Source organism: Erinaceus europaeus, chromosome 7, assembly GCF_950295315.1.
Source record: "Erinaceus europaeus chromosome 7, mEriEur2.1, whole genome shotgun sequence".
Classification (NCBI taxonomy): Eukaryota; Metazoa; Chordata; class Mammalia; order Eulipotyphla; family Erinaceidae; genus Erinaceus; species Erinaceus europaeus.
In genome coordinates, this window is record NC_080168.1 from 1,950,191 (window position 1) to 1,966,542 (window position 16,352).

General features: G+C 58.5%; 2 protein-coding genes across 9 annotated transcripts in view; both read left to right on the top strand.

Annotated features, from left to right (window-relative positions):
- SPEG (striated muscle enriched protein kinase) overlaps positions 1–15,558 on the top strand; it is a 75,762-nt gene extending 60,204 nt beyond the window's left edge. For 6 of the 7 annotated variants that reach the window (XM_060193640.1, XM_060193642.1, XM_060193641.1 and 3 more), the window contains 8 exons: positions 1,291–1,359; positions 1,479–3,411; positions 3,605–3,730; positions 6,688–6,804; positions 7,810–7,977; positions 8,070–8,192; positions 8,299–8,466; positions 8,570–9,763. In XM_060193640.1, the coding sequence (XP_060049623.1) occupies positions 1,291–1,359; positions 1,479–3,411; positions 3,605–3,730; positions 6,688–6,804; positions 7,810–7,977; positions 8,070–8,192; positions 8,299–8,466; positions 8,570–9,207 (3,342 nt within the window). In that variant the 3' untranslated portion in view covers positions 9,208–9,763. Of the gene's footprint in view, positions 1–1,290; positions 1,360–1,478; positions 3,412–3,604; positions 3,731–6,687; positions 6,805–7,809; positions 7,978–8,069; positions 8,193–8,298; positions 8,467–8,569; positions 9,901–10,050; positions 10,275–12,626; positions 12,703–12,800; positions 12,951–14,598 lie in introns of those variants that run through there. The other variant, XM_060193650.1, reaches the window with a different exon arrangement.
- The window catches only part of STK11IP (serine/threonine kinase 11 interacting protein), a 136,687-nt gene continuing 130,636 nt past the window's right edge, over positions 10,302–16,352 (top strand). For both annotated transcript variants that reach the window (XM_060193654.1, XM_060193655.1), the window contains exon 1: positions 10,302–10,307. The gene's annotated coding sequence lies outside the window, so the exon portion shown is untranslated. The remainder of the gene's footprint in view (positions 10,308–16,352) is intronic.

Here is a 16,352-nt window from a genome sequence, read left to right on the forward strand (position 1 = left end):
AACCTGCAGACCTGTTTCACCACTTGTGAAGCATATCCTCTGCATGTGGGATCGGGGGCTTGAACCTTGGTCCTTGCACATGGTACTGTGTGTGCTCAACCAGGTGCACACTGCCCAACCCCTTTATTTTAGCCATCAGGATTAGCCATGGGACTCCACCATTCCCGGCAGCCTTTTCTTTTTTCTCTCTTTTTAAATATTTATTTATTTCCTTTTGTTGCCCTTGTTTTTTATTGTTGTAGTTATTGTTGTTGTGATTGATGTCATTGTTGTTGGATAGGACAGAGAGAAATGGAGAGAGGAGAGGAAGACAGAGAGGGGGAGAGAAAGACAGACACCTGCAGACCTGCTTCACCGCCTGTGAAGCGACTCCCCTGCAGGTGGGGAGCCGGGGGCTTGAACTGGGATCCTTGAGCCGGTCTTTGTGCTTTGTACCACCTGCACTTAACCCGTTACACTACTGCCCGACTCCCCTTTTTTCTCTTTTTAAAAAATATTTATTTATTTTCCCTTTTGTTGCCCTTGTTTTATTGTTGTTATTGATGTCATTGTTGGATAGGACAGAGAGAAATGGAGAGAGGAGGGGAAGACAGAGAGGGGGAGAGACAGAGAGAGGGAGTCGCCTGTGACGCCCCTGCAGGTGGGGAGACGGGGACTCGAACCGGGATCCTTACAAAGATCCTTGCACTTGGCGCCGTGTGTGCTTAGCCCACTGCACTACCGCCTGGCCCCTCTTTTTTCTCTTTTCTTTTTCTTTTTTTCTTCTTCTTTTTTTTGGTTTTGTTTTGCCGTTTGGTCATCACTGAGGTTTCACCACTCTGAGATGACTTCTACAGCTAGAGAGAGAGGGAGAGGGACCAAGGCAGAGAGAAAGAAGCCACAGCATCAAAGCTTCCTCCAGTGTGGAGAGGGTGGGGCTTGAACCTGGGTCACACATGGTGAAAATGCACTATCCAAGCGAACTGTTTCACTAGTCTCTTTTCTTTTTTGATATACGGTGAAAGAGGGAAAGAGAAAGAGAAAGGAATGCATGGGCATCACTGCTCCATCGTTTGTGAAGCTTCTTCCTCAGCCTGTGCGGACCTGGGGTTTGAACCCTAGTCCTCACACATGGGAAGGTGTACACTCCACCGGCTACACCACCACCCGACCCCCAAATTGCTGGCTTCCCACATACAGGAGTCGTGACAGAGCCAGGGTGGAGGGGTCTCCCGGGGATCCCAGACTCCATGCTGGGCATCCCTGGCCCCTCCAGCAGGGCTTCCCCTCAGCCCCACTCCCCCCTTGCAGACAAAGGCCAAGGGCACAGAGGTGAGCACGGATCACCTGAAGCTCTTCCTCTCTCGGCGCAGGTGGCAGGTGAGTTGGAAGCTCTGTCTGCCCCCTGCCCTTTCTGACCCCTGCCCCTCCTCTCTGGGGCCTGGGGCCTGGGGGGGGGGGGACAGGGCAGGCTGGGGCTGAGAGGTCCCCTTCTCCAGCGTTCCCAGATCAGCTACAAGTGCCACCTGGTGCTGCGCCCCATCCCGGAGCTGCTGCGGGCGCCCCCAGAGCGGGTGTGGGTGGCGGTGCCCAGAAGAGCACCCCCCAGCGGGGGCCTGTCCTCCTCCTCCGACTCGGAGGAAGAGGAACTGGAAGAGCTGCCCTCCGTGCCGCGGCCCCTGCAGCCCGAGTTCTCGGGCTCCCGCGTGTCCCTCACCGACATTCCCACCGAGGAGGAGGCCCTGGCGGGCTCGGAGGCGGCCGCCGCCACCCCCATGGACTGGCAGGAGCAGGGAAGGGTGCCTCCGCAGGTCCAGGACCCCAGCCCGCAGGCCCTCCCCTCCCCAGGCCCGGAGCCCCCCGCCGGCCCCAGTCCCCCGCGGGGTGAGCTCCGCAGAGGCAGCTCGGCTGAGAGCGCCCTGCCCCGGGCCGGGCCGCGGGAACCGGGCCGGGGCCTGCACAAGGCGGCGTCGGTGGAGCTGCCGCAGCGCCGGAGCCCCAGCCCGGGGGCCCCCCGCCCGGCCCGGGGCGGTCTGGGCGAGGGCGAGTATGCCCAGCGGCTGCAGGCCCTGCGCCAGCGGCTGCTGCGGGGAGGCCCAGACGACGGCAAGGTCAGCGGCCTCCGGGGGCCCCTGCTGGAGAGCCTGGGGGGGCGCGCCCGGGACCCCCGGCTGGCGCGAGCCGCCTCCAGCGAGGCGGCGCCCCGCCACCAGCCGCCGCCCGAGGCGCGGGGCCTGCAGAAGAGCAGCAGCTTCTCGCAAGGGGAGGCCGAGCCCCGGGGCCGACACCGCCGAGCAGGGGCGCCCCTGGAGATCCCCGTGGCGCGGCTAGGGGCCCGCAGGCTGCAGGAGTCGCCTTCCCTGTCTGCCCTCACCGAGGCCCAGCCCCCCAGCCCGGTGAGGCCTGGCGCCCCCAAGCCCAGCATCCCCAGACCCACCGGTGCCCCCAAGACCTTGGAAGTCCCTGCGGCCGCCACGCCCGGACAGCCGGCCCCCGAGAAAAGCCCAGAAACCACTCCGGAGCCGGCCCGCACCCCCAAACCCTCTCAGCCCCCCGCGGCCCCGCAGGCCCCCGCGCTCCCCCGCACCCCCTACGCGCAGATCATGCAGTCGCTGCAGTTGCCCGGCCAGGCGCACGCCGCCCCGCAGGGCCCCGCCGCCCCGCCGCCAGAGCCCCAGCCCCACCCGGCTGTGTTCGCCAGGGTGGCCTCCCCGCCGCCCGGGGCCCCCAAGCGCGCGCCCTTGGTCCGCGTGCCCGCCGTGCCCCCGCGACCGGGCAGCAGCCGGAGCGGCAGCATCGAGAACCTGGAGTCGGAGGCGGTGTTCGAGGCCAAGTTCAAGCGCAGCCGCGAGTCGGCCCTGGCGCGCGGGCTGCGGCTGCTTAGCCGCTCGCGGTCGGAGGAGCGCGGTCCGTTCCGCGGGGACCACGACGACGGCATGTACCGGCCCAGCCCCGCGGGGACGCCGCTCGAGCTGGTGCGGAGGCCCGAGCGCTCCCGCTCCGTGCAGGACCTGCGCGCACCCGCCGAGCCGGGCCTCGTGCGCCGCCTGTCGCTGTCGCTGTCGCAGAGGCTGCGGCGGACCCCGCCGGGGCAGCGCCACCCGGGCTGGGAGAGCCGCGGCGGGGACGGCGACAGCTCGGAGGGCGGCGGCTCGGCGCGGGGCTCCCCGGTGCTGGCGATGCGCCGGAGGCTCAGCTCCACGCTGGAGCGCCTGTCCGGCCGCCTGCAGCGCAGCGGCAGCAGCGAGGACTCGGGGGGCCCGTCGGGGCGCAGCACGCCGCTCTTCGGACGGCTACGCCGGGCCACGTCGGAGGGCGAGAGCCTGCGGCGCCTGGGCCTCCCGCACAACCAGCTGGCGGCACAGGCCGGCGCCACCACGCCTTCCGCGGAGTCCCTGGGCTCCGAGGCCAGCGCCACGTCGGGCTCTTCGGGTGAGTGGGCGCAGGGGTGAGGCTGGGCCCGAACCCTAGGTGTGCCAGGGCACTCTCCAGCCAGACCCTGCGAGGGAGGGGCCAGCCGGGGACACCCACCGGAAGGTGCTGGAGCGGACTGGGGGGGTGGCGGGGCAGAGGAACCTGCTGGCCCTGTCCCGTCGTTGGCGCTCACCGCGCTGGGTTTCTGCAGCTCCTGGGGAAGGCAGGAGCCGGCTCCGCTGGGGCCTGTCGCGCCTGCGAAAGGACAAGTCACAGCCGAACCTCTCCGCCAGCGTCCAGGAGGATTTGGGTCACCCCTATGTACGCAGCGAGTCAGGTGGGTGAGGCCTTCGGGTGATGAGCCCCTGCCACCCCTCCACACCGCAGAGGGCTGTAGGCGGGTGCAGGAGCCTGTGTAGGGAAGGGGGTGCACCATCTGAGAATAATAATAGCGGCGGCTCGTTTGCAAAGATTGCCTCCCTGGCCCTCGGCTGGTCCGAGTCTTCTCCTGAGCTGAACCCAGTTTGCAGCTGAGGAAGCAGAGCAGCCTTGCTAAGTAGCTGGTCCCATCCACAGAGCTGGCAGAGTTTGGGCAGTCATACCCTTAGAAGTGGTTTTGGGGTACCCTGCTCATCAGGCTAACCTGCTCCCTCCCCCCCTCCCTCCCTGGGCCTCTAACCCCGTGTAGTTCCAGAGAGCTCAGGGTAAGGCATTCCCATCCCACCCCCCTCCCCATCCCTGTATGTGTGGGCTCCAGGACTCTCTCACCCAGCCTGGAGGCTCACCTCTGAACAGTACCCCCCATTCTCGTCCCCGTATAGCCCTGACCCTGATGCCTGTCCTGTCCCTCCCCCCCCCCCAACTCTGGCCTGCCCCCACAGAAGGCACACCAGCACCCACCCACACTTCAGAACTCTTTGCTAGGGGTGAGGGTAGGGGTTTCAGTAATGCCCTGGTCTGCTTTGCTCTCCCCAGAGGGGGCCCTTTGCCTGGGGTCACCCCGGTCCCCAGCCTGGAAAGTTACATCACTCCGAGGTGACAACCCTGGTCGTCTTTTTCTTTTCTTTTTTTTTAAATTTTATAAAATGGAATGGAAATATTGCCAGGACTATAGGATAAGAGGGGTACATTTCCACACAATGCCCACCCCCAGAGCTCCATATCCAATGCCCTCCCTTGATTCTTTAACCCTCTGGGAGCATGGACCCAGGGTCATTATGGGGATGCAGAAGATGGAAGGTCTAGCTTCTGTAATTGCTTCTCCGCTGCACATGGGCGTTGGCAAGTGGATCCATACTCCCAGCCTGTGTCTCTCTTTCTCTAGTGGGGCAGGGATCTGGGGAGGCAGGGCTCTATGACACATGGTGGGGTCGTCTGCCCAGGGAAGTCAGGCTGGCATTATGGTACCACCTGGAACCTGGTGGCTGAAAAAAGAGTTAACATATAAAGCAGAACAAACTGTAGACTAATCTTCTAGCCAACAGGTGGGAAGGGGCCCATCAGGCCAGGCTTGGGGGGAGGGTGGTGTTTGGTGGGTCCCAGCTCGTTTCTTCCCCAAGTTTCTGATCAAACTCAGAGCTGTCCCAGTCCTGCCTCAGCTGGACTTTTCCAGGGGAGCCAGGCCCAGTGAGTCCTTAGTGAGGGCTGTGGCCAGTGATTAAGAGGGAGGGAGGCCAGCCAGTGGGGGCCTGAGAAGGAAGGGTGGAGGGTGTCAGGGAGAGAAGCCAGCATGAGGTCTGGAGACAGCTGATCCCTTCCCACCTGGGGCTCCCTTCAGCCCCATTTTGTTTGTGCAGCTGATTTCCTGCGAGACAGTGTCCCTTACCTCATCCCCCTCATCCTCTTGACCAGCTAAGGTGGTTCCTGGGGGAGTGGCAGGGAAGGCCTGGCTGGGCTCACCTCTCCCCTCTTCTCTCATGCCTGCCTGGCACCCTCACTTAGTCTGGAAGTGACCAGGGGCAAAATGACCTTCACTGGATGTTGTGGTAGCTTCCACATGAGGCCTCTTCTGGGGAGCAGTGTCCCGCTCAGCCTGTCCTGTGAGCTGTCCTCTTTTCCCCAGCTCCACCCCTGCCACAGCCCCCCTGCCACAGCCCCCTCCTGGTTCTTCAGTCTTGTCCCGGGGTGAAAACTCTGGGACAGGGGGACAGTCACATGCACACCCCAGCTGGTCAGGGCTAGATCAGGACTCTTCTAGAAATGTGCGTGCCCAGGGAGCAGGAAGACCATACTTCCCAGCCCTGAGGACCTACAGGCCAGCTGCCCTGGAGCAGGAACCAGGCCCATTCTCAAGGCTGTGAAGGCAGCTTTGCAAAACAGCTTCTTTCTGGGCCCGTTCATGAGATAAAACCGTAAGAGCAATGAGCGATAACACTTGGAGCTCTTAGTGTGTCAGCCACGCGCTAAGCACCTTACATGCCTCTTCATTCTCACGACAACCTTCTGAGCTTCGTGTTAGGTAGGGGTTCCTACCACTTACAGACAAGATGTGGCCTGAGGTCTTGCAGATGCTGTCTCTTGACCTCCAGATGGTCCCACTACTTGCAGCCAGGAAGTAGCTCAACTGGTAAAGCCTCACATTGGCAAGCCTGGGGCTCCTGGTTAGAGCCCTGGTGCTGCCAATGCTGGAGTGATGCTCTGGCTTCTATCTCTGTCTCTATCTCTCTCTTCTCTTTATCTCTCATGTATGATAGGTAAATATCTACAAAGCAAAGTTCTCTGGTCTCAAAGCGTATCAGGAGTATAGGAGAGGGTCCCAAACCCCAGGCAGGATTGGAGGGTGCTGGGGTCCAGGGGTGTCCCCACACTTCCAGGGCTGCCCCAGTGTACCTAGACTTCAGACCTTCTGATAAAGTCTTGTTTGATTGGGCACTTGCTTGGCGGCACCCCAAAGGAAGTGGCTGTGCAGGAGCTTAACCATTGTGTTGTTTTCTCAAGATTTATTTGTTCCGACTTGATTGAACAACTGTTCTCAGAGCACTTACTTGGCGCCAGGCCCTGCTCTAAGCCCCAGGCAAATGTCTGAGGTCGGTATGGAGCATTTTGGATAGTCTGTGTACACAGAAAAACAAAACAGTTGTGCACAGTGAGTGCCTAGGAAACGTGATGCTTATCCAAAGAACATTCTGGAAGATGTAGCACAGGCTTCTGCTTCCCACATCTAACTGGGCAAAGAGCCTTCAGCTCTGCTCCCTGGCTCTCACTCAGTGACTCTCTTGGAGCATAGGGAATGAGCCTCTCCCCCCCCCCACCACACACACACACACATTGACGGCCACCCTCTCTGCCTCCCAGACTTCCCCCCAGTGTTCCACATCAAGCTCAAGGACCAGGTGCTGCTGGAGGGAGAGGCGGCCACCCTGCTCTGTCTGCCTGCTGCCTGCCCAGCCCCCCACATTTCTTGGATGAAAGGTACCTGGGAGGGCTGAGGAGACATCGTAATGGTTCTGCAAAAGTCTTTCACGCCTGAGGCTTCAAAGTCTCAGGTTCAATCCCCAGCACCAGCATAAGCCGGTGCTGAGCAGTGCTCTGGTCTTTTTCCATGTCTATATATATATATATATATATATATATATATATATATATATATATATATATATATATATCTTCCTCATTAAAATAAAATAAACAGGGGGTCAGGCAGTAGCACATAGGGTTAAGTGCACATAGAACAAAGCACACCGACCGGCGTAAGGATCCTGGTTCGAGCCTCCGACTCCCCACCTGCAGGGGGGTTGCTTCCCAGGCGGTGAAGCAGGTCTGCAGGTGTCTGTCTTTCTCTCCACCTCTCTGTCTTCCCCTCCTCTCTCCATTTCTCTCTGTCCTATCCAGCAACAATGATGGCAATGGCAACAACAATAATAGTAACATGATAAACAAGGGCAACAAAAGGGGAAAAAATAGCCTCCAGGAGCAGTGGATTCATAGTGCAGGCACCGAGCTCCAGAAATAACCCTGGAGGCAATAAATAAATAAATAAATAAATTGATTAATTAAATAAGGGGAGTCAGGCGGTAGTACAGCGGGTTAAGCACAAGGACCGGCTTTCGAGCCCCCGGCTTGAAAAAGAAGAGTCACTTCACAAGTGGTGAAGCAGGTCTGAAGGTGTCTGTCTATCTTTCTCTCCCCCTCTCTGTCTTCCCCTCCTCTGTCCATTTCTCTCTGTCCTATCCAACAAGGAAGACATCAATAACAACAACAATAATAACTACAACAGTAAAACAAGGCCAACAAAAGTGAATAAATGAGTATAAAAAATTAAAATAAAATAAAATGTTCTTAAGTAAAATATAAAAATAAGTTAAAAACAAAAAGAAAGGTACCTGGTGGGGAGGTCGGGAGGCCACTGGGGTTAAGGTTGGAGGTGCTGGGAAGGGAGAGCCTGGCTCAGCGGGCCCCCCCCCCCCCGCCCCCCAGACAAGCAGTCCCTGCGCTCGGAGCCGTCAGTGGTTGTAGTGTCCTGCAAGGATGGCCGGCAGCTGCTGAGCATCCCCCGGGCGAGCAGGCGGCACGCGGGGCTCTACGAGTGCTCGGCCTCCAACGTGCTGGGCAGCATCACCAGCTCCTGCACTGTGGCCGTGGCCCGTGAGTGCCGCGGGGAGGCAGGGGCGGGGCCAGGGATGGGGGGGTTTAGACAGCGATGTCGGGGCTCACTGGGGCTCCCCTCTTCTCACCAGGCATCCCAGGAAAGCTAGTCCCTCCGGAGGTGCCACAGACCTACCAAGACACGGCACTGGTGCTGTGGAAGCCGGGAGACAGCCGGGCGCCCTGCACCTACACGCTAGAGCGGAGGGTGGACGGTGAGGGGTGGGGTGCAGGCTGGAGGGGGAGCCCAGGAGACAAGCACAGCCCACCCCACGCCCATCCTGAGGTGCATGCTAAAGCCCTCCCTTGTACTGCCCGCAGGGGAGTCTGCCTGGCACCCGGTGGCCTCCGGCATCCTCGACTGCTACTACAACGTCACCCAGCTGCCCATCGGGGTGACCGTGAGGTTCCGTGTGGCATGTGCCAACCGGGCTGGGCAAGGCCCCTTCAGCAACCCTTCCGAGAAGGTTCTGGTCAGGGGCCTGCAAGGTCAGTGGGGCAGAGGGCCACAGAAGGAAAAGGACAAACGTTTTGTGCCCTCCGTCCACCTCTGGGCGGATGCCACAATGGGATTCCCTTTGTCTCTGCTTAGATTCCTCGGAGGTGCCATCTGCTGCTCCCCCAGCCACCCCTGTTACCTCAGGGCCTGCCAGGGCCCCGCCCACTGACTCTCCTACCTCACTGGCCCCCACCCAAGCTCCAGTTCCCCCAGCCCTCCAGACAGCTGCTCTCAGCCCCTCGTCTCCCCAGACGCCCCCTCATCAGGCCTTGTCCTCACTCAAGGCTGTGGGTCCACCCCCCCAGACCCCCCCACGGAAGCACAGGGGCCTGCAGGCCTCCCCGAAGGAGCCCACACCTTCCGTCCCTGACACTGGGACCCCTGCCCCAGCCTCCACATCTCCGGGGGCTAAGCCAGTGTCCCCCTCCACCCCCCTGTACATGGTGACCTCCTTCGTGTCTGCACCACCGGCCCCCGAGCCCCCAGCCCCCGAGCCCCCTCCCAAGCCCCCCCAGGTGATTGTGAAGAGCCTCAGTCCAGCCCAGGAGGGGGTCAGCTCCCATGGGGGTGCCCCACCCAGCTCCCCCGGGCCAGAGGGCAGCACTCTCCGGCAGGGACCCCCTCAGAAACCTTACACCTTCCTGGAGGAGAAGGCCAGGCAAGTGGGGTTAGGGGAGGGAGAGGAGGGGTGGGCAGTGGAGAGCTTCCCCGCACCTCATGGACTTGCTTAATTTTCACAGCAGAGAGAGAGAGAGAGACAGACAGACAGAGCACGAATCATCATCATCCATTTCACAGATGGGCAAACAGGTTACCAAGGCCCCCAGCATTTGCCCAAGAGACAGACCCAGTGAATGGCGGCACTGATACTTCAAGCCGGGCTCCTGGGATTACACTTCAGAATCCACATTCCTGTATTGTTGGGGGTCAGGTGGGGCAGGGAGGCGGGCATGTGCCAATCATGTGCGAGGCCTGTGGGCTTGACATCCAAGCTGCGTCCTCAGTCCCTCAACCACTGAATTCTTGCCCGTCCCCCCAGCCCCCCCAGCTTTGACGATAGGACAAGGCGGGTGGGCCCTGTGTCCCCTGAGCCACGAAGTTCCCCTTTGACTATAGAACAAGGCAGGCGGGCTTTTCTGAGCCCCTGAGCCCTGTCCACCCTCACCCCCACCCCCACCCTGCAGGGGTCGCTTCGGTGTGGTGCGCACTTGCAGGGAGAACTCGACAGGCCGCACATTCGTGGCCAAGATCGTGCCATATGCGGCGGAGGGCAAAGGCCGGGTGCTGCAGGAGTACGAGGTGCTAAGGACGCTGCACCACGAGCGCCTCATGGCCCTGCACGAGGCCTACATCACCCCGCGCTACCTGGTGCTCATCGCTGAGAGTTGTGGCAACCGGGAGCTGCTCTGCGGCTTGAGTGACAGGTGGTGCGGGGGGCGGGGCCGTGCGGGGGCGGGGCATGGCCTGTCTGGGCGGGGCGGGGCCGTATGGGGCGGGGCCTTCGAGGGCGGAGCCTGGGAGGGGCGTGGCCGTGCGGGGGCGGGGCGAGCTGCGAGGTCACGGTTCCCTCGCAGGTTCCGCTACTCCGAGGACGACGTGGCCGCTTACGTGGTGCAGCTGCTGCAGGGCCTCGACTACCTGCACGGCCGCCACGTGCTGCACCTAGACATCAAGCCCGACAACCTGCTGCTGGCCGCCGACAACGGCCTCAAGATCGTGGACTTCGGCAGCGCCCAGCCCTACAACCCGCAGGCTCTGCAGCCCCTGGGCCACCGCACCGGCACGCTGGAGTTCATGGGTGAGGGCGAGGGGCTGGGAGGGGGCGCTCGGCCTCGCCCGCATCAGGGCCGCCGACGGAGTGCTGACTGCGTGCAAAGGAAGGTCTGAGTCCTTTCCAAGGATTTTTTTTAAAAAAAACTATATATTTTGGGAGTCGGGCGGTAGCACAGCAGTTAAGCGCAGGTGGCGCAAAGCACAAAGACCGGCATAAGGATCCCAGTTCGAGCCCCCGGCTCCCCACCTGCAGGGGAGTCGCTTCACAGGCGGTGAAGCAGGTCTGCAGGTGTCTGTCTTTCTCTCCTCCTCTCTGTCTTCCCCTCCTCTCTCCATTTCTCTCTGTCCTATCCAACAACATCATCAATAACAACAACAATAACTACAAAAAAGGGCAACAAAAGGGAAAAGAAATATAAAAAACTACATGTTTTATTTGATTGGACACAGAGAGAAAGTATGGGGGGGGGGAAGACAGCCTAATAATTATGCAAAGAGACACTCGTGCCTAAGGCTCCAAAGGCCCAGATTCAACTCCCTGTGCCAGTATAAGCCAGAGCTGAACAGAGCTTTGGTGAAGAAAAAAAAGATGGGGCCCAGGCAGTGGCACACCCGGTTGAGTACACACTTTAGGGTGCACTGTGCACAAGGACCAGGGTTTGAGCTCCTGCTCCTCACCTGCAGAAGAGGCTTCTGGAGCAGTGAAGCGCATCTGCAGCTGTCTGTCTGTCTTCCCCTCCCCTCTCGATTTCTCTGTTCTAATGAAATAGAAGGGGGAAAAGGAGGATGGCCACCAGGAGCAGTGGATTCATCATGCAGGCACTGAGCCCTAGTGATAACTAGTAGCAATAAAAAAAATGGGGGGAGAGAAAGAAAGAAAAAAGTGAGAGAGGAAGGGGGCGGTAGAGCAGGAGAGACACCTGCAGCACTGCGTCCCCACTTTGGAAGCTTCCCTTTTGCAAGTGGAGCCTAGGGGCTTGTCCAGGGATTTTTTATTTCTCTTTCTTTCTTTTCTTTTTCTTTCTTTCTTTCTTTCTTTCTTTCTTTCTTTTTTTTAGGATTCATTCATTTATAAGAGAAAGGAAAGAGAACCATAGCATCACTCTGGCACATGCAGTGTCAGGACTTGAACTCAGGACCTCACTCTTGAGAGTCCTATGCTATGGCCAGTGTCCCACCTCTTTAGCTGCAGAGCCTTTTCCCCCCTTCTTCAGAACAGCCCTGGAGATTAGCATAAACACACCCCCATTCCACAGCTGAGAAGACAGAGGCACCGAGAGGTTAAGTGGGTCTTTAAGACCAGGCAGTTACAAATGGTAGAGCCGGGATTCACTTCACCAGAGAGACAGGAAAATCAATCCTTGATTTAGATAACTGAGGAAAACCAGCTACCACTTAGCAACCCACCAGATACCTCATGGCCTCTAGTCTGCATGGAGTGCTTTTCTCTGCAAGTCACACTTCACAGCTAAGAAACTGGGGAGCCAGCTGGGCTCGGTAATTTACCCAGAGCCCGGTAGTTAGAAGGGGGCCAGGACTGGAGTTAGAACGAACCAGGCTGGGCTGGCGAAACAGCTCACCTGGTTAGCGTCCTGCTTTGCTGTGTGTGTGACCCAGATTTGTTTGTTTGTTTGTTTGTTTTTGCCTCCAGGGTTATTACTGGGGCTCAGTGTCTGCACTACGAATCCACTGCTCCTTGGAGGCCACTTTTTTCCCCATGTTGTTGCCCTTGTTATTGTTGCCATTGTTGTTGTTGGATAGGACAGAGAGAAATGGAGAGGAGGACAGACAGAGGAGGGGAGAGAAAGACAGACACCTGCAGGCCTGCTTCACCACTTGTGAAGCAAACCCCTCCTGCGCCACAGGTGGGGAGCCGGGGGCTCGAACTGGGATCCTTACGCCGGTCCTTGCACTTTGTGCCACGCGCGCTTAACCCGCTGTGCCACTGCCCATGATGCCCTGTATGATGCATATTTGTGTTTGGTCCATCACATTGAAGGAAGCTTCTGTGCTGTGGTCTCTTCCACTCTCTCCATCTGCCTGTCTGTCTCTGTCAAAGTAATAATAATAATAATAATAATAATAATAAACAGGCCAGGCTGATACAAAGACTTCTAATCTTGGAGCCAGCCACACTCTGAGATGAGCTGCCCTACTGTGTGGTCAGTCTGGGGGAGGGGAACTGGTGAGCCCAGCTCTAGGTCCCTGTGAAGTCCTACTGACACAACCATTCAGCCTGCAGTGACTCCTCAGCAGCCCCCCCACCCACCCACCCCATCCTGCCTGCACAGATTCTGCTGGTCTGGTGGCCTGTGCCCCTGGGCCTCCACTCCCTGCCACGGGCAGCTAATTCTGCTTGGTCTCTGTCTTCTGCCAGCTCCTGAGATGGTGACAGGAGACCCCATCGGCTCTGCCACGGACATCTGGGGAGTGGGAGTGCTCACCTACATCATGTGAGTGCTCCCCAGACCCACCACCTTCCTCCTGTTCCCGGCCTCGCCAGCACACAGCTGCGGGTCCACAGAGACCAACCAGAGTGTCTCCGCTACAGGCTCAGTGGACGCTCCCCCTTTTATGAGCCGGATCCCCAGGAGACGGAGGCTCGGATTGTGGGAGGCCGCTTTGATGCCTTCCAGCTCTACCCCAACACATCCCAAAGCGCCACCCTCTTTTTGCGAAAGGTCCTCTCAATCCATCCCTGGTGAGTGGACCCATTATCTGCCAACCCCCAGCATGACCTGCCCCTGGTCTCATAGGACAACCCCAACTTCTAATGCCCAGGACCCTCCCAACTACTCCTCTCATTAATAACACACTGGCGGTGGGGCCAGGAGACGGCTCATCTGGCAGACTACACACCCTTATCACGTGTGAGGTCCTGGTTCAAGCCCTGACACCGCATGGTAACACCATGATGGCACCCAGAGAAGCTCCATGAATAATAGTAGGACAGTCCTGTGGGGGCCCCCCATCTCTCCATCACCCTATCTTTCTCTTTTCTCTCTTTCTCTTCTGTTTTCCCTTCTGTCTCAAAAAGGAAAAGAAAACTGAGCTGAGGAGGCTGCTCAGCAGTTGACACCCTAACACCCATAAAATAATCACAACGGGGGGCTGGGAGACAGCTCTGGAGTGGAGTGTACACTTCACCATGTGCGGGGCCCTGAGTCTGAGCCCCTGCCCACCACACGAGAACACTCCCATGGGAAAACGTTTCATGAGTGGGGGAGCAGGGCCACGGTAATGTGTCGCCTTCTCGTTTTCTTTACTGTTTCTTACTTGCTAGTTCCAAAAACAACCGACCGGGAGCAGAGGGATTGTGGAGGCACAGAGCCCCAGAGATAAATCTGATAGCAAAATAATAATAATAATAATTGGGGCCAGGTGGTGGCACACCTGGCTAAGCACATGTGTTACAATGTGCAAGGACCCAGGTTCAACCCCCCCCCCCCCCCGGTCCCTACCTGCATGGGGAAAGCTTTGCAGGTGGTGAAGCAGAGCTGCAGGTGTCTCTCTGTTTCTCTCCCTTTCTCTTGATTTCTGACTGTCTCTATCCAATCAATAAATAATGATTAAAACTTTTTAAATAATAATAATAATAATTGTAGTAATAGAGAGACCAGGGCAGTGGTGCACCTAGTTAAGTGCCCACATTACCATGGACAAGGACCCAGGTTTGAGCCCTGCTCCCTTCCGGCAGGGGGGACTCTTCATGAGCAGTGCAGCAAGTACTACAGGTGCCTCTCTCCTTCTCTCCCTCTCTGTCTCCTCCTCTCTTAATTTCTCTCTGTCCTATCAGATAAAAGGAAAAATGGCCACCCTGAGCGGTGGATCCGTCATGCAGGCACTGAGCCTCGGTGGTGATAACCCTGGTGGTGATAGAAATAATAATGACAGGGAGTCGGGCTGTAGCGCAGCGGGTTAAGCGCAAGTGGCGCAAAGCACAAGGACCGGCATAAGGATCCCGGTTCGAACCCCGGCTCCCCACCTGCAGGGGAGTCGCTTCACAAGCGGTGAAGCAGGTCTGCAGGTGTCTGTCTTTCTCTCCCCCTCTGTCTTCCCCTCCTCTCTCCATTTCTCTCTGTCCTATCCAACAACGACAACAACAATAATAACTACAACAATAAAACAACAAGGGCAACAAAAGGGAATAAATAAATAAAATTAAATTAAAAAATTTAAAAAAAAGAAATAATAATGACAATAATAGCGGTAATATACACTGCTGTTACCACTACATGGTTCACAAGACTGGGCACCTGAGCCCCAGCATTGCCCGAGAGCCCTCACCCTGGGGGGGCCGGGGCAGCAGGCCCCCTGAAGCAGGCTGACAGCGTTAGCCGGGCTGGCAGGAGCCGGCCCTCCCTGCAGGACTGCCTGGCGCACCCCTGGCTGCAGGACGCCTACCTGATGAAACTGCGCCGCCAGACGCTCACCTTCACCACCAACCGGCTCAAGGAGTTCCTCAGCGAGCAGCGGCGCCGCCGGGCAGAGGCCGCCACCCGCCACAAGGTGCTGCTGCGCTCCTACCCTGGCAACCCCTAGCGGCCAGGACTACGGCGGGCACATTCCAGGGCCCGGGGCTTCCATCACGGACACCACCAGCAGCAACATCCGGCCAGGACGTTCCCTCAATTACCGGGAAGAGACCGAGGTCCCAGGCTGTGGCCAGAGTCCAGGCAGGGACCCAACCCCCGCTGGCCAGGCTGGGACAAGAAAAAAAAAAAAAGAAGCGGAGGGCCAGGGACAGGGAGAATAGGAAGGTTCAGAGGTGGGGGGGGGTGGCATCAGTGCTTCCAGGGGTAAACCAGCCCGGGCGATCGCAGTGGCGAGAGAGGAGGATAGAGAAGGAGCCCAGGGCCGAGGAAAGCTGGGAATGAAGTTGGTGGAGCAGGAACAGTAAGTGGAGACAGTGCTAGGGAGCCAGAGTTGGCGCAAGAGAGAGGGAGGGAAGCGAGATGAGGAGGAGAAGAGAGGACTCAGTGGGGCTGGGCTGGGCCCGGGGCCAGCATCCCCACAGGAGGCCTGTGGAGGACGGGAGGCAGTGGACACTCCTGTCGTGCCAACGCCCTTCTGTCCCCTTGTTTGCAGCTCTGGGCACCGTGTACTGGCCCAGGACATCTCCACCAGCCCTCTGTGGCCTTTGTCTTTCTCCCTGCCCACATTTATTTATTTATTGACTTCTGTGATGTCCTCCCGTCTAGTCCCCATCTCCGGTGTTGTCCAGACTGCCCTGTCCCCACCCTCCCGGCCGGTCATCCAGCTGTCTTTCTGTCTGTCATGAGGAAAATAAAATTGACAAGCAGCGGCAACCATGTGTGGCGTGGAGCTGGGCTTGTGGGGACATGGGGATGTATCAGCCTCTGGATCAGCGGGAGCTGAGGGATACCAGCCACCACCACCGTCTCAGGTCCTCCTAGCCCTGTGACCCCTTTTCACTCCTGGAGGGAGTGTGAGAGGGTCACGTGCTTCTCCGTCTGTTTCCGGAACCCTTGGATACTTTCCCCAAGCATGTAGCCAGATTCTGGCGGCCCCACCCCTTCTTGCTTAGTCCATCATGTCAATTTGGAGGGTGCTGAGCTTTGGGATGTGTCAACCACATCTTCCCCCAAGGTGGCTGCCAGTGATGGGGACACAGGTGTGAGTCTGTGCAGGGCCCAGCCAGATGGGGTCTTCCGGGTGCTGGGATGCTCACTTGCAATGCCACAGGCTGGCTACTCAGCAACCCTGCTCTGGAGGGGGGGCAGAGAGGGCACCCTTAACTGTGTCCAGGGGGCTCCCCCCACAGCCCCCTGCTGCTCTCCTATCTGGAAAAACATTGCTGGCAAGGCAGAAGTAATAAAACCCTCGCCCCAGCAGAGAGGCCTTGGGGAGTGTGTGCTGATTGAGGCTGAGGGTTCCTTGGCTGGAATCCAAAGAGCCCTTTGCCCAGCCCAGCTTCCCTGGCTCCTCAGGACCACCCCCAATCCCCAGGGAAGAGGAAAACTCCATCATCAGAAAATAACAGGAGGTTCAAGCCAGCTGGAAGGGGACTGGGAGACACCGTGCCCACCTGTCACACGGCAGGATGAAGATCCACAGTTTGCCTGTGCGGCTTCCATCCCTG